The sequence below is a fragment of the Myotis brandtii genome, unplaced genomic scaffold (genome assembly GCF_000412655.1).
Source record: "Myotis brandtii unplaced genomic scaffold, ASM41265v1 scaffold421, whole genome shotgun sequence".
Lineage (NCBI taxonomy): Eukaryota > Metazoa > Chordata > Mammalia > Chiroptera > Vespertilionidae > Myotis > Myotis brandtii.
The window spans coordinates 1,207,731-1,223,275 of NW_005366140.1; the positions used below are offsets into that span (position 1 = coordinate 1,207,731).

A 15,545-nucleotide genomic window follows, 5' to 3' on the forward strand; every position below is an offset into this window, starting at 1 on the left:
AGGGCTGGCGGGAGGGGAGGGTTTCAATCGGGGAAAAAGGAGACATATGTAAAACAATAAAATAAATAAAAATAAAATAAATAAAATTAAATTAAAAAAAATAAAAATTAAAAGCTAATTTTTAGGGAGCTCCGGGGTTTGGTCAGATGAAACTTTAAAGGTCAAGACACCTGACCTGTGTCACCTGTCTTGTGAAAACAGCTCAAGTGAGGTTGGCTAAATTATGGAGTAGATGCTGCTTCAAAATTCTTGCTGCTGTTAAAAAAGCTCTAATACAGTGGTGTAGGGAAAGACAAGATGTAAAACTATAAAACATCCTGAGAAACAAAACCTATGGGTGGGCAGGGGCGAGCAATGAAAAAAGCCAGAAGACAGAGGCCATGCTATGATTTTCAACTTTGCTTCTCAGAGCTTCTATGATAAACATGCCATATTTTGTAATATGGACAAATGCTTTTGTTAAAAAATTAAAGGTCTGTGAGATCAATGGGTGAGAGCAGGCGAAGATGCACAACTGATGGGGAGACCGGGAGTGCCAATCCCACCAGAACCAGCCCCAGGGGCCACTCTAGGTGAGAGTGAAAACAGGAGACCTGAGGACACCATGTGTGCTGGGCAGAAACAGAACCCAAGGGATTCTGACTAAGAGGACACTGTCCATCCCAGGTATTAACACACACAAAGGGGAACCTGCCTCAGCCCTCCCAGCTCCAGGAAGCCCCAACCAAGCACTGGGTCTGTCTGCCCCATAGGCCTACCCTCCAGGGACCCAAAGTTCCCCGGGCCTGCCCCCCAGGCTGTGTGAGCCAGAACACCTCTGCCCTTGCCAAGCCTCATGAAGTAAAGAGGGCTGGGGGAAGGGTGTCACTGAGACAAGATAATCGAGGGGCACGGGATGCAAAGCACTGCTTGATGGTGACCCCCCAAGTACCACGCTGGCCCTGTCCCTCAGCCTGGCCTGGGCACTCACCCTGTGGTTGCCCAACACGTAGAAAATGTGGCCCAGAAGCACCAGAGAGCAGGCTGTGAGCCGGTTCAAGTCCTCTGCATTGGACATCTTCAGAGTTTCTCGCAGAAATCGCCTACATGAGGGGAACAGACTGAGGCCCCACTGAAATGCCTCTGGGGGAGAAAGAGGCAGCAGCAGCCTCTCAGCCCTGAGCAGAACCCGCCTGGCTTGGGCACAGAGGGGCTGAGCATACGCTGTCAGGGAGAAGACCACCTAGAGGGCCAGCCCAGGCTGCCCGCCCTCAATAGCACTCACTTGGCCTCATTGTAGCGTCCCTGGAAGAAGGAGAAGAGCCCACGCACGTAGAAAGCCGCTGCTCGAAGGCAGTGAGAGCTGCAGGGGGGAGAGTGAAGTGTCATAATTTGGTGGGGTTTTTGTAAATATAGCAGGCTTACAAAAGGGGAGTGGGTGATGGTGGTAGAAGTGATGGTGCAAGGTATTGGGAGTAACAGGGCAGTTAGGGGCCCCATAGGTGGTGGCACTACCCCAGAGAGCAGAAAATACCTAAGACAGGCAATGGTAAAGTAGGACCTCAGTGTGGGGCCATGTACCTGACAGGGAAGCTGTGGTCTGGGTTGATCCTCTCCAACAAGCTGTATAACTGCAAAGGAAATGTCAGTTGGGATCACTCTGCATTTCTAAATGTGAAAGAGTTTGGCCCCAACTATGCTAGTAAATTGATCAGGGCTGCCTGCAACTTCCTGATAGCGTTGAGTCCTCATCCTGAATCCCACACCTGGGCCACCTGCTGGTAGAGGGGCAGGATCTAGAGCAGGTGAAGGAACTATAAGACACTGTATGGGTTGCTCACTTCCTCACACCCCCATGGGAATCAGCCTCCAGTGTGAAGGGTCTGGTGCAGGGTCCTTGCACCCTCAGCCTACCCTGCCCTATGCCAGGTGAGGGGGTCACAGTGCATGGGCCACGAGGTCTCACTGTGATTCTACAACAGAAAGCTCAGCAAAGAAGAAACTAAATGTGTTCTGGGAGATTTAACAAAGCTTGGCTTGTTTTCAGCAGGGAGAAGTGTTACTTAGCCAGGGATTGTTTCTCCCTCAGATGTGGCCTCCCTCAGCCACACTACACTCTAAGGATAGATACGCTGGGGCTGCTGAGATGGCTGGTGCCCAGGACACCTCCCACCCTAGCCCCTGAGTAAGAGTTGAAAGAAAGGATACCAAACATGAAGCATGTCACCTACTACCTCTTGGTGTCTATTTCCTTCCCGAATATACACACTCGCCAGGTTGGTTACAATGAAGGCCCATAGCTCCTGGTGGTTGGTGAGCTGAAATGGGGACACAAGGCATTAGAGGTTGGCTGCTCATGGCATGGGAGCTACCCAAACACTTCCTGGTGGCTACTACGGAACCTCCCATTCTCTTCAATTCAGACACCCTTCTGACACACACACACACACACACACCTGCCTCCTAAATTTAAGAACAGTACAGCTGTTAGTTCTTTTGGCTATAAAACCATCATCTGTTATGAGAAATGTAGGAAACCAACTGCACTGATCCTGTCCTCAGAACACACTACATTTTGGTCCATTTTCTGCTTGTTTTTCAGGACTGAGACCCAGGCAGCCACTGCCTCCAAACCATGGTGACCCTCAGACACTGTGAGCACAGATACAACAGAGGTACATGTTGGTCCTGGAAAGGCCCCCACCAGGAAAGAGGCCAGAGATGCTACTAATGGCCAGTGGTGGATAGACCACTGTCCCAAGTTCTTGGGAACCGAGAATGGCCAAGACAGGGATCGATATGAGAGGCCCAAGTATCACCCAGGCCCTGATCCCCAGTGGGGTTGAGCAAGCACAGTGTGCAAAAGGTTGAGGGTGCAGGGGAAGTGCAAATCCCACCTGCAGGAAGTGCTCTGGTTAGGTCGTTGTAGGACCACACAAAGAGCTCTGTTTGAGGTCAAGAGGGTTGGGTCTGAGTTCTGATTGCACCACTTCCCTGCCATTCCCTCTTGGCTAATGGGGGATTCCATGGGACACACAGTCAGAGCAGCAGCAGCAGTGAGGATATGCTTGTCTGGTCCTGGAGCAAGGTGGGCAAAGCTGAGATCTGCCACTGGGCTGTTGACTCCACGATGATGTGGCACTAGCCCTAGTGAAGCTTCCAACCTGGCAGCAGCAGGTGGCCTCTGCGGCTGTTGTCCTCATCACAGCCCATACCTGACTCCTTACTAAGAAGCACTGCCTGCCCCATGCAGTGAGGGCCAGCACCTTACCCGCAGGGCTGTGGTGAACTGGGCTTCTGCGTTGTCCATGCAGTTGACAGAGACACAGTACAGGCCCTGCAGGAAGAAGGAGGCACTGAGGACTTGAGGCCTTGCCACTTGCCCAGGGCCGTATGGCTACACATAGACGAGCCTGACCAGTGAGTGACTTATGAGCCAGGTACACCTGAGCTTTTGCCCTGGTGAGGAGGCAGAAAGAGACAGCATGCTGGGTTACTCCCTTCTCCTGGGACCTAAGTCAACTTGGACTTAAGGTGTCTGTTAGAATGAAGTCCACTGGGGTGATTGTCATGGGGTTACTCACTGGAATGGGGCTGGGGCAGGCAGTCCTGCATACTCACCAGCAGCGTGTGCAGCTGTGCAGCGTGATTGGAGAAGAGCCGGGGTGACTGTTGGCACAACTGGCAGACCTGTGAGATCTGCCGGGAGAACACGCCCAACGTCACAGGACCTGTAACCTGGGACCCAGTGCCCACATCCTGCCTGCCCTCACCTGGGGTATAAAGTTCTGGTGGGTGTGTCCATTGGGGGGGGCAAAGGGCAGCCCTAACCTCCTTGAAGACAGTGATCCTTGTCTGTGACCTGCCTTCTCCCCCATTTCCAACCTGTCTCGGTTGTCAGCACCTTTGCCCTGCTTAAGGGCCTGTGCCCTTCTCAAGAAGTTGGTAAGTAGGAGTTACATGCAGCAAGGAGAGCTCCATCTTCCTTGGGCACTTCTAGAAATTGCCCAGCTTTTAGGGAAAGGGTCACTGATTTCTGTACCAGATGTCTGATCAATTGTGCCCATGTAGGGTCACCAACTGCCAAGTTATAGTGAATTGACACGGACAAATGCCCTGCTGATGTGCACGGGCAAATGTACATTCTCCTGTGGTAACTTCTGAAATTTGGCAACTCCAACCACCTGTCCCCGCCCTCCATCCCCAGCAGCCTCACCTCCTGTAGTGCGGTGGCCTTATGTCCTGTGACAAGCCTGCACATGATGATGTGCTCAAGCAGGATCACTTGGAAGGAGGATAGGATGGGGCTGCAGTCGAGCACTGGAGGTGAGAAGGGGATGAACACTCAGGATGCAGCTAGAGAAGCTGAGAAGATGCTGACCCCTGGTCCAACCTCCCACCATACTGACCCGTTGGCTACCAGGTCTGAGCCTACTTGTTCTGCTGGGTACCACGCCAACACCTAGCCCAGTAATGGCGAAACTATGACACGCGTATCAGAGGTGACACGCGAACTCATTTTTTTTGGTTGATTTTTCTTTGTTAAATGGCATTTAAATATATAGAATAAATATCAAAAATATAAGTCTGTTTTACTATGGTTGCAAATATCAAAAAATGTCTATATGTGACACGGCACCAGAGTTAAGTTAGGGTTTTTCAAAATGCTGACACGCCGAGCTCAGAAGGTTCGCCATCACTGCCCTAGCCTGTCACTTTATTCATGCCCACTGCACCCTAGAGTGCTGGGTTTACCGACCTGTTCAGGTGGGGAAGGAGATGGGCTCATAGCAGTTCCTGGTGACTAGAGTTTTCTAAAAGTAAGAATCCCTGGAGGGACTTGTTTTCCACTCTGACCCACCACAACCCAGTTGGGTGCTCAAGAACACTCCAGACACAGTGGGTTGACGCTGCTCAGGAGAATGATACTGTGTGACCACCTCAGGCAGCAGCGGAGAGACCTGATTCCTGGCTGCCCCAAGTGGCTGTCCTCACGTTGGAACTAGACAGCGGAGACCTTCCCCAACTTGGCCAGAGGGAATGAACTATGATCCCTGAGGGCTTTGTATCTTTGGCTAACGGCTTCTCCTCCAGCAGCGCTGACAAAGGGTACAGGGACTGGGTGAGCAGGTTAAATGGGGACACTGAATCAGAGCTCTGGGTTCCTGCTAGTCAAAGGTCCCTGGTCCCACAGGATAGATCAGTCAAGCAGCCAGGAAGAACCCACAACCTCTCGGCCATCTGCTGTCAGCAAGAGCCAAACTCAGATCCCAGCCTCATGCTGAGCACAGTCCATGTCACAACACGGATAACAGCAGACCCCATTTCAATGGAGCACCGTGGTCTCAGCAGGCTCAGGTGGGATCAGCTAACCATCACAGCTGTCTTGTGTAGTGGGGCGGACAGGATGAGATGGCACAAGACCCTTAGCCAAGGATACAAGGTCAAGCCTAGGCCCGGCCTGCTCTGTCCTGACCCGTCACTCTCATCTGCCAATTAGAGTAACAAGACCCGTGGGACTCATGGAGACTGCTTGGCACTGCACTTCTACAGGGTTCTCAAGCCCAGTATGAGGCGGTGGGCAGGCCACAGACCAAGTGGCACAATGGCCTTGTGACCCACCCAGCCCAACGTACTCTTGAGCTTCTCCAGCTGCATGAGTGCCTTGTCTGTGTACTTCTGCGCCTTCTCCAGGTAGCCAGCCTGCATGGAGTGCATCACAGTCACCTGGCGACAAGACCAGATGGTGGTGGTCAGTAGGGTCCTCTCCTCACCCACCTGGTCCCTGGCCTTGGCCCTGGGGACTCACCAAGTAGACAAGCACACACATGTGCTCCTTGGGCAGCCAGTGGAAGAGGTCAGCGGGGTTGCTGGGCAAAATCTCATCGTCATGCAGAGTGGAGATGGTCTGAATGCACTGTTGCAGCTGCTTCAGGCATGGCTTCACGCTCTTCACCTGCAGTGGGTGGGCGATACTGCACATCTGAGTACCTGTCTGCTCCCAATAGTGCCAGCTCACCAGTCCCTTCTTCCCAGGAGCTCCCGCCACACCCACCACCTGCAGGAAGCCTGCCCCCAAATGGGTCAGCAGGCTCTCAGGGTGGGGGTCAGGGTCAGAGGGTCATCTGTGGGACTAAGGCTCAGCCACCACCCAGTGCTGGGTCCAAACACCAAGGATCAGGAGAGGCCTGTCCAAAGACCCTGCATGAGCTGTTTCCTACTTCCTGCAGTGACCCTGAGAGAACACGACAGGGCTGGGGTAGTTAGTAGTCATCCTTGGGGGCAAGAAGTAGCTTCCTGGGCCCGGGAGTCCTACAGGTGCTGTGCCTCATATGAACTGGCCTCTGGGCACTGGGAAGCCCTGTCCCAAGGCCCCATAGGACATGTCCAGAGCACCCCATGAGTCTGCTCTGTGTTTCTATGTATTGAGTGCAGCACTTGGCCCAACAGGTAAATGTAGGCATAGGTGAGGACTCTGAGGCAGTCCCTTACCAATGAAAGACCTGATGTTTTCTGGGGCTCCACCTGCAGCCTCCTAGGATTCGAGGCCAGGCCTGTGGTGAGTCAGTGGGACAGGGTGGGGTGAATAGGTGGGGCAATACTCCCAAAGGCTGAGCATATTCACCCATAGGGGGTACAGCCTCTTCTCAACTACACGGGGATTATAGAGTCAACTCTCGGAAACAGTTGATTCTGTCATCCCCTACTTGAACCTCACAAAGTTCTCATCAGCTGGGGGTGGTGGACAGACACTGCTTTAGTACCTGCTGTGTCAGGCACCTTGCCAGAATCCCCAGTTTATTATCATGGAATTGTGTGAGGCCATGACTACTCCCACCACGAGGACAGGCCACTGTCAGAGTACCCTCTGCCCTCAGAGGCACAGTACTCATGCCAGAGCACAACGGGGTATGTGGGGGAGCTAAACCTTGAATGAGATGCACTTTGTGGTGAGGGACATGAGGCAACAACAGAGTGGGTATCTCAGCCCAAGCCCTGCCCATCTCATCGCCTACCTGCTCCCCAGCAGCCCTACTGTGGGAGGCACTACGCACCTGCCCTGCATCCAGGTAGTGTGTCACCTGGAGCACAAGGAAGAAGACACGTAAAGACTCCTTCTGGATAGGATTTCCCTGCCAGTTCTCGACAATCTGTCCACAGAGGGTCAGCAGAGGATGGACTTCCTGCAACTTGCGCTCCATCAGCAGCAGCTGGGAAGGGAGAGGCACAGGTGCTGAGGGCCCTCCCAGTGCACAGGGCCACCATCTGCCTGCCCACCCCCTGGGGGACGGCTGGAACCATGCAGGGAAGGCAAACAGCTGGGCTGGAACCCACATCTAGACTGTTCCTTCCTCAGCACAAATCGCACAACCTGGAACCTGAATTTCACCTCTGAACCCAGCTGGTGCACGGGGCCTCACTCTGGTGGCTGCCTGTAGTGTTTAAGTGTCTGGGTGCTGAAAGGGCTGCACCACAGTGAGCAGGAGCCCTGCCTCATGTCCACCACACCTACACCATTCTGCTCAGCCTCAACTTACCATCCCTTTGCTGAGCAGGAACAGCGCCCTAGAAAACAGAGAGGGGAGTCAGTCTGTGAGGCCCAGGCGTCTCCTGGGATGCCTGCCACCCCAACATTCATAGGGACCAACAAGCAAGCTCGGGGGATGGTTAAGCAGATGACAGGGCTCCTAGTGACCCCCAATGAGGCTGGTTTTATTTATCAGAATGCTCTACTTTGTTCTATTCAATTTTTCTTTATGTTTTTGGCCTAATTTAGACACTCATGGCTCAAAAGCCCAGAAGCATAAACAGATAGATGCTCAGAAATCACAGAGGGGTAAGGTACAAGACAGTGTGCTTGCCACAATCTCACTCTTGCTCACACAACATTGGTAGACAGCATAGGGCAGTGATGGCGAACCTTCTGAGCTCGGCGTGTCAGCATTTTGAAAAATCCTAACTTAACTCTGGTGCCGTGTCACATATAGAAATTTTTTGATATTTGCAATCATAGTAAAACAAAGATTTATATTTTTGATATTTGTTTTATATATTTAAATGCCATTTAACAAAAAAAAATCAACCAAAAAATGGCTGAGCTCTTTCCAAGTAAGAGGGGAGGAGTGTGGGGAGAGGGTGCCTACCGTGTGTACTCGGATCCCACCACCCGTGCATATTCAGCTCCCACACCTAGGAGGTCGCAGGCTGACACCAGGTCCTTCTCAAGTGTGTGCAGTTGCTAAAAAGGAGAGAGAATAATAATCCTTGCTTCCGAATCTCTTGCTTTATAATACCCAGTATCTGACCTTAAAGCTTTGTTGGCAGGTTAAAGTGAACCTCCCCACTTGTCAACAAAATTGCCTCAGTGTCAGTTTTGAGTTAAATTAAGCAAATACTCTCATCAATGTTAACTGCTTTAGGTACAGAAGTCTACTCTGCCTACAGTGTGTACATCATCTAAACTTAGTGCATAGAGCCAGCTATTAATATTCACAGGCATAGACCCCCAGGGCTACACGAGTGTATCTCTGTGCTTCAAAGGTCACCTTCAGCGGCCAGTCACTAGGGAGGAGCCAGAGGAACCCCAAACAAGGAAGAACTACTTCAGGGGCAAGTGTCTGCGGGAGTTTAAACCCAGAAGCCTTAAGCTAAAAGGAAGGGACACCTGTGGGGCCTCAGTTGAGCTTGGGCTCCCAAGTGCATGAAGCATCCTGCAACTCTGTGACCTGAGGCAGGTGTCTCACTGCCTGGCCCACATATTATGTGCCAATGGGCAAAGCACACACAGGAGGATTAAAGGAGACAATGCTCTGTGGGACAGCAGCAGGCCAGGGAGGAAGAGCTCAGGAGCGCTGGCTGGACAAGCTTTTCCAGCAGGGACCCTGAGCCACACCCTTCTGGGATGAGGGACTCTTGGGGGATGAGGGGAAGAAAAAGCAATTCCACACCCTGCACACACAGGCAGGTGATGGAACTGTGTCATGGAAGATAGGCAAGAGGCAGTGTAGAGGGCAGGCTGGGTCACGGACAGGAAAGGCTGGAGGCCAGCAGTGAGAGGGAAATGTGGGCAGTGCCCAGGAGAGAGAGGCACCCCCCACAGGGAGCCTTTAGGCCCAGTCACTACAGCCAGGAAGACCTAGTCCAGAGAGCTCCCTCTACCTAAGCATCTCAGAGCACTGGGACCAGGCCACCACTATGTCTGGAGAGCTGAAGGGAAAAAAACACGTAGAGCCCAGGTTGAGGCTGTGCCCCAGCAGCCCTGAAAAGGCTTAACTCGAACAGGCATTCATTGCCCAACAGGAAGACCCTTGGAATCTCAGCACAGTGCTTAAAAAACATGATGGGCTTCTGGCAAGAAATGCTTCCAAAATTTAAATGAATACAGGCAAAAGGGAGCACCAGAAGAGAGGGGAATGCAATCACTCTTGATGCTGAATGAAAGACCTGTGCTGGGGATACTGCTGAAGTCAGAGGCTGAAAGGGACTTGTGAGCAGGCTAAAAGTCCATCCCTGTGTCCCCATTGTGTCGGTGCAGCAGCCTGAGGAAGGCCTGTGTGTTCTGAAGGTGGGTGTGCCCCAATTTCAGCACCCATGTCTTGGCCAGGCCCCAAAGTACTCACAGCAAGCTGGAAGAGCAGGCGGCAGTGCCAGTATGGGGTCTGCTGCGATATCTGGATCGCTTTCCGCAACAGTGGCTTTGCTGCATCAACGGAATTCTGAAAGGAAACAGTCACATTTGGGGAAAGAAAAGAAATAAGCTGGCAGGCAAGCTGGATTCCTTATGCTAGGATGCCAGAAGACCACTCCCATTCATACTCACAAATGCATTTGTGGGTTGCTGATTTACTTTAATAAAAGAAGAAAAGAGCTCTGGCCAGTATGGCTCAATTGGCTGGGCATTATCCCATGCACCACGAGTTACCAGTTCAATTTCTGGTCCAGGGCATATGCCTGGGTTATGGGCTTGATCTCTGGTGGGAGGTACGCAGGAGGCAGCCAATCAGTGTGCTCTCACATCAATGTTTCTCTTTCTCTCCCTCTCCCTTCCTTTCTCTAAAAATCAATAATTAAAAAAAGAAAAGCCTGGCCAGTGTGGCTCAGTTGGTTGAGCGTCATCCCATGCACCAGGACACCAAGAAATCACAAAAATATCAAGAAGATATTTTATTTTTTAAAAAATGTATGTTTTTATTTATTCTAGAGAGAGGGAGAAGGAGAGAGAGATAGAAACATCAATGATGAGAATCATTGATTGGCTGTCCCCTGCACACCCTCTACTGCAGCGGTTCTCAACCTGTGGGTCGTGACCCCTTTGGGGGTCGAACGACCCTTTCACAGGGGTCGCCTAAGATCATCGGAAAAACACATATATAATTACATATTGTTTTTGTGATTAATCACTATGCTTTAATTATGTTCAATTTGTAACAATGAAATTGGGGGTCACCACATGAGGAACTGTATTAAAGGGTCGCGGCATTAGGAAGGTTGAGAACCACTGCCCTACTGGGAATCAAGCTGGCAAATGGGGAATGTGCCCTGACTGGGAATTGAACCATGACCTCCTGGTTCATGGATTGATGCTCAAACACTGAGCCATACCAGCTGGGCAAGAAAAGACATTTTATTGGACGCACTGGCTGGGAGGTTTTTGCACTGATCATAAAATAACTCATTCAACTAAACTGAAAGTAGCTTTTGGATGACAAGTGCCGTCTTTCTTATACTACAAGAGATGGGTCAAAAGTGTGAAGCATGCATTCCCTGTTACCCAGGGAGCCTCACAGGCTGTTGCTCAACGTGGGGAAAGGCGATTTTCAGCTACACCTGAGATCAGGAAACATATTAGGAAGATAAACTATATGGACTTGTTCAAGAACTAATTATCTCTAGCCTAGGAACAAGGCTGTTTTCCAAGTCTCTGGAAGTCTTAGAAAAATATTCTGTTGGCTCTCATGAGCAAGTGATCACCCACAACCACCAAAGGTAGGAAAGTAATGGGAAGCATTAAAAGCCAGGAGGAAGTCAGAAGAAAAAACAAAACAAACAGAACAAAAAGCCCTGGTGAGGTGACTCAGCTGGAGCATCTTCCCGTACACCAAAGGTTTCGGGTTTGATTCCTGGTCAGGTTGCAAGTTCAATCACCTGTTGGGTGTGTACAGGAGGCAACAGATCAATGTTTCTCTTCCCACCCCCTTCTCTAAAGTCAATAAAAACATATCCTTGGGCCCTGACTGGTTTGGCTCAGTGGATAGAGCGTCGGCCTGTGGACTCAAGGGTCCCAGGTTCGATTCCTTGGTTGCGGGCACATCCCCAGTAGGGAGTGTGCAGGAGGCAGCTGATCGATGTTTCTCTCTCATCGATGTTTCTAACTCTCTATCCCTGTCCCTTCCTCTCTGTAAAAAAATCAATAAAATATATTTTAAAAAACAAACAAACATATCCTTGGGTGATGATTACAATAAATAAGAAAGCCAAGAGGAAGTCAGTCCACTCCTGAGAGCATCAATTTGCCATTGTGCCATCATTACAGGGAGACCCCGCTTTCAGAAACCTCCATAGGCTCTTACCTCTTGACAGTACAATTCAGACAAAAGACTTGCTGCTTCAAATTTAACATCTTCAAACTGTGGGATCTAGTGACATCTGGTTAAGGAAGTACAGATGCTGCAAAAAGGTCAGTTAAAAAGAGATAATGTGTGCCCTAGCCAGTTTGGCTCAGTGGAGAGAGCGTCAGCCTGTGGACTGAAGGGTCAAGGGGTCGATTCCTGTCGAGGGCACATGCCCAGGTTGTGGGCTCAATCCCCAGTAGGGAGAGTGCAGGAGGCAGCTGATCAATTATTCTCTCTCATCATTGATGTTTCTATCTCTCTCTCCCTCCCCCTTCCTTTCTGAAATCAGTAAAATATATAAAAAATAAATATTGTTAAAAAAAAATAATGTGTGGGGTTCTTACACTGGGGAGGTTCACCAGTCAGGTGTGTTCCCACTTACTCTGAAACTCTAAGTTCATGTATTCCCCCAGCAATCCCTGAGCTTGCTGCTGCCTAGGTATGGAACTAGATGCTAGGCTTGCAGAGGACCATGGCACCCATGGTGAGGCCAATGGTCTGAAGGGACAGATACGGCTGAGCAGGGATTCTCCAAGACCTAAACCCATGGGTGTATCATAGTGGAAATTCAAGTTTATAACACATCCTTTTTATTAAACAAAGCATTTCTTAAAGGAAACAGTACAAAGAAAAGGATACTTGCTGTGATATCAACCACTGAAAGAGAAATAAAAAAAGTATTAATTCTCAGCCAAATGTGTGGCACGTACTCACTAGCTCTGGCTTTGGGGTTTATACAGGCTGTCCTGTCACAAAGACTACAGGTGCTCAGGTAAGTGAAAGGTGGCCTATAGGCTCATTTTCCCTCTCATCCAGCAACCACAGCATGCCTGGGGAGAGGGAAACAAGCATTTTCTCCCTTATTGACAGGGTGCTTCCTGTCCCACCAGGCACGTGAGTCTGAGTCAGAGCCCCTCCCACTAGAGCAGCGGTTCTCAACCTGTGGGTCGAAACCCCTTTGGGGGTCGAACGACCCTTTCACAGAGGTCGCCTAAGACCATCCTGCATATCAGATATTTACATTACGATTCATAACAGTAGCAAAATTACAGTTATGAAGTAGTAGCAACAATAATTTTATGGTTGGGGGTCACAACATGAGGAACAGTTATGAAGTAGCAAAAAAAATAATTTTATGGTTGGGGGTCACAACATGAGGAACTGTATTTAAAGGGCCAGAAGGTTGAGAACCACTGCACTAGAGCCACAATGCTTCAGAAGGGGAAGGAATGCAGAGGGGTCCTTAAGTGCCATTCACTGCAGTTCCTCAACAGTAAATCATAACATGAGAATTCAATTACAACTGGAGAGTGAGTCTGGGGGTGTCAATCCTTATTGAAGAAGTGGCATTTAAAAGATGCTTGGAGATGAGCAGTTAGCCTTAGAGGGGAGGGAGGAGAGCTCCAGGAAGGACTTGTGAGGGCAGTAGGGATTGTGCAGGAGGCAGCTGATCGATGTTTCTCTCTCATCGATGTTTCTAACTCTCTATCCCTCTCCCTTCCTCTCTGTAAAAAAATCAATAAAGGGGTAGCAGAGATCATTCTGAGACCTGGGCTCACAGTCCCTTTGCTGGCACACATGCAGGACATGCTCCCACTTGGGGACTGCTGTGCCCTGGAGCTCCACATTCCTACAGGAGGCAGTTAGGTGCCAGGACCGTCCACCCACTAACCAGAGTCTCTCAGACCATCTAGGACTCAAGCATTCATCTGACACTTGTCCCACAAATGTTCTCAGAGTCCTGGTAGGTTCTGGAAGGCAAATCTGGGGCTGAACAGAAGACCCTGACTTGCCATGCTCTGTGAAAGAACAGCATGGGGGGCGGGGGCATGTCTGGGGCTGTGTGTGTGTGTGTGTGTGTGTGTGTGTGTGTATTCCCAGGTAAAGGGGGAGTAGGAAGTGCTCTTGGCAGAGAAGAACCTGTAAAAAGGCTGGAAGGTGTATGTGCCACTCACTGGTAGCAGTGATTGTGGATCTGAACGCCCTGGTGTCATCTATGCAGCCTGACCCAATGAAATCTGAGAGTATCCTAGATGCAGCAAAGAGAATGCAGAGGGAGGAGGAGGAGCCAGAGACTGAAGGCCCAAGGGTCTGCTGGCTAGGAATGTGAGCAGAGGGAGGCGCTAGTAAAGCCTGGCAGACAGCCTTGGGGCTGGAGATGCCTTTGGGGCAAGAGTGAGTGGGAAGGAGGAAGTCACAAAAGAGGTTGGGAAAGACTTGGAGCTGCACCCCAGACCAGCTGCCTGAAAGACACAGGTGGGCCAGGAGGGGGAGCTGTGGGAGAGGAACAAAGAGCACTCAGGGCCACTGGGCTCCTGACTCTCACATATGCACACAAGCACATGTGCAGGTGCACACACACAAGCACACATGCTTGCAGAGCCCAAGCAAAAGGCACTATGCAGCCAGCCCGAATGTCCTCTCCCAAAGCCCCACTGCAGCAGGGGCTCAGGGCCCCCAGAAGGCAGGGCCAGTGCCTGCTGCCAGGAGTACAGTCCAGAGATGGGGTTCCTCAGCTGGAGGCTGTCTACAGGGACAGTGGGGATGGGTCCAGCTCAGCCACATGTGTGTGATATCATAAAGTGGTAAACATGAAAGTTGGGGCTTGCTTTCTACAGAAGCCACTCCTCCCCAGGGGGAAGGGCAGTCCAGCAACAGAAGCTCCTGAAGACCACCAATTGGGAGGAAGGATGGAATGCTGTGTAGGAGACTGTGTAACTGAAGAGCTGGATTAGGGACATGTTGAGATCTGGCCCAACACTAAGATTCTGTGGTCCTGCACCTCAGTCTCCATGTGCAAGATCTACCTCAGGCAAGGCCTCTGGGCTGAAGAGGAGCCCTCTAGGAAGAGTACAGAGTGGATAACGAGAACGTGGACACACACAAGAGGACGGGATTAAAGGTGTGGACCCACATGGATCCTAGTCGCCCTTAGCATCTGTTCCCAGGGCTACAACCTGCTTCCATGCTCTCATGCATGCGCTGTGGCCGGCACTTGAAACACACACAAATGGGGGATGTTAGATAAAGACTTATGATGTGCTTCCTCATGGTGCTATGTCCCCAGTTCCTGGAACAGGCCAACACACAGGAGGTACCTGGAAAACATTTGTCACATGAACGACAAGTTCACCTAGCATCACCAGGAAATGAGAGCTTCCTTATGTGCAAATGGCCAAAGGGCTGAGACTTACGAATTTAAAATACTAACTCCCAATGGCATCAGACAGCTCCCTTCAAACATTACTGCGTTGTATCCAGGCATCAGCATCACTGACACCTTGAGACATCCCCTACGATGACCCAGTACCAAAGCTAGAAGCTAAAGAACTGGCTCAGTGTCAGGGCAAGCCAGTAACTTCCTCAGATTGATTGTCTGCCAGACGCCAATCAAATGACTTTGCTTTTGTTTCTTTTTAACACTTGTGACCTAAAATCACAAATCAGAAATATACAGACATCAGAAATATATGCATCTCACAAATAAAGTACCAAGGTTGCTACCTTCCCCAAAGTTGCAACCTTAACATTAAAAAACAGCTTTTATGTTTCCTTTCTCGTGATGGGAAAGCAGCCAAAGTGAATGGCCCTGAGCTGTGGGGAAGCCTGTAGGCACAGGGCAGGATGTGAACAACCCTACCAAGTCCCTGGGGCCAGCTTCGGGTTCTCAGGGAAAGCAGGGTCACTGCAGGGCCAATATACATCCTGAGAGGTAGAAGTGCCCAGATCAGCACACTTATTGTGCTCGGAGAATTTAATCCAGGGCCGGAGAGCATTCCAAGACTTCTTTGTACCTCGAAACCAAGGTAACTTTTTTTTAAAAAGAAGATCAGGTTTTTAATAACTAAAATGTATAGAAATAGTTATCAACTGCAACACCTTTGGGATGGAAGCACAACACTTAGGAGCCAGCCTTGTCTCTTTCTGCTGTGTGACCATGTTTACGAGCATCTC

General features: G+C 50.4%; 1 protein-coding gene across 5 annotated transcripts in view; it reads right to left on the reverse strand.

Moving 5' to 3' along the window:
• MAU2 (MAU2 sister chromatid cohesion factor) overlaps positions 1 to 15,545 on the reverse strand; it is a 20,555-nt gene extending 5,010 nt beyond the window's left edge. For 2 of the 5 annotated variants that reach the window (XM_014545730.1, XM_014545732.1), the window contains exons 1-16: positions 15,471 to 15,545; positions 12,231 to 12,248; positions 11,550 to 11,615; positions 9,600 to 9,695; positions 8,124 to 8,218; positions 7,518 to 7,545; positions 7,035 to 7,190; positions 5,789 to 5,935; positions 5,616 to 5,706; positions 4,196 to 4,299; positions 3,601 to 3,678; positions 3,251 to 3,316; positions 2,211 to 2,297; positions 1,561 to 1,610; positions 1,265 to 1,342; positions 971 to 1,082 (exon numbers count right to left, since the gene is read on the reverse strand). In XM_014545730.1, the coding sequence (XP_014401216.1) occupies positions 971 to 1,082; positions 1,265 to 1,342; positions 1,561 to 1,610; positions 2,211 to 2,297; positions 3,251 to 3,316; positions 3,601 to 3,678; positions 4,196 to 4,299; positions 5,616 to 5,706; positions 5,789 to 5,935; positions 7,035 to 7,190; positions 7,518 to 7,545; positions 8,124 to 8,218; positions 9,600 to 9,695; positions 11,550 to 11,615; positions 12,231 to 12,248; positions 15,471 to 15,542 (1,344 nt within the window). In that variant the 5' untranslated portion in view covers positions 15,543 to 15,545. Of the gene's footprint in view, positions 1 to 970; positions 1,083 to 1,264; positions 1,343 to 1,560; positions 1,611 to 2,210; positions 2,298 to 3,250; positions 3,317 to 3,600; positions 3,679 to 4,195; positions 4,300 to 5,615; positions 5,707 to 5,788; positions 5,936 to 7,034; positions 7,191 to 7,517; positions 7,546 to 8,123; positions 8,219 to 9,599; positions 9,696 to 11,549; positions 11,616 to 12,230; positions 12,249 to 14,505; positions 14,823 to 15,470 lie in introns of those variants that run through there. The other 3 variants (XM_014545731.1, XM_005873810.2, XM_014545734.1) reach the window with 3 other exon arrangements.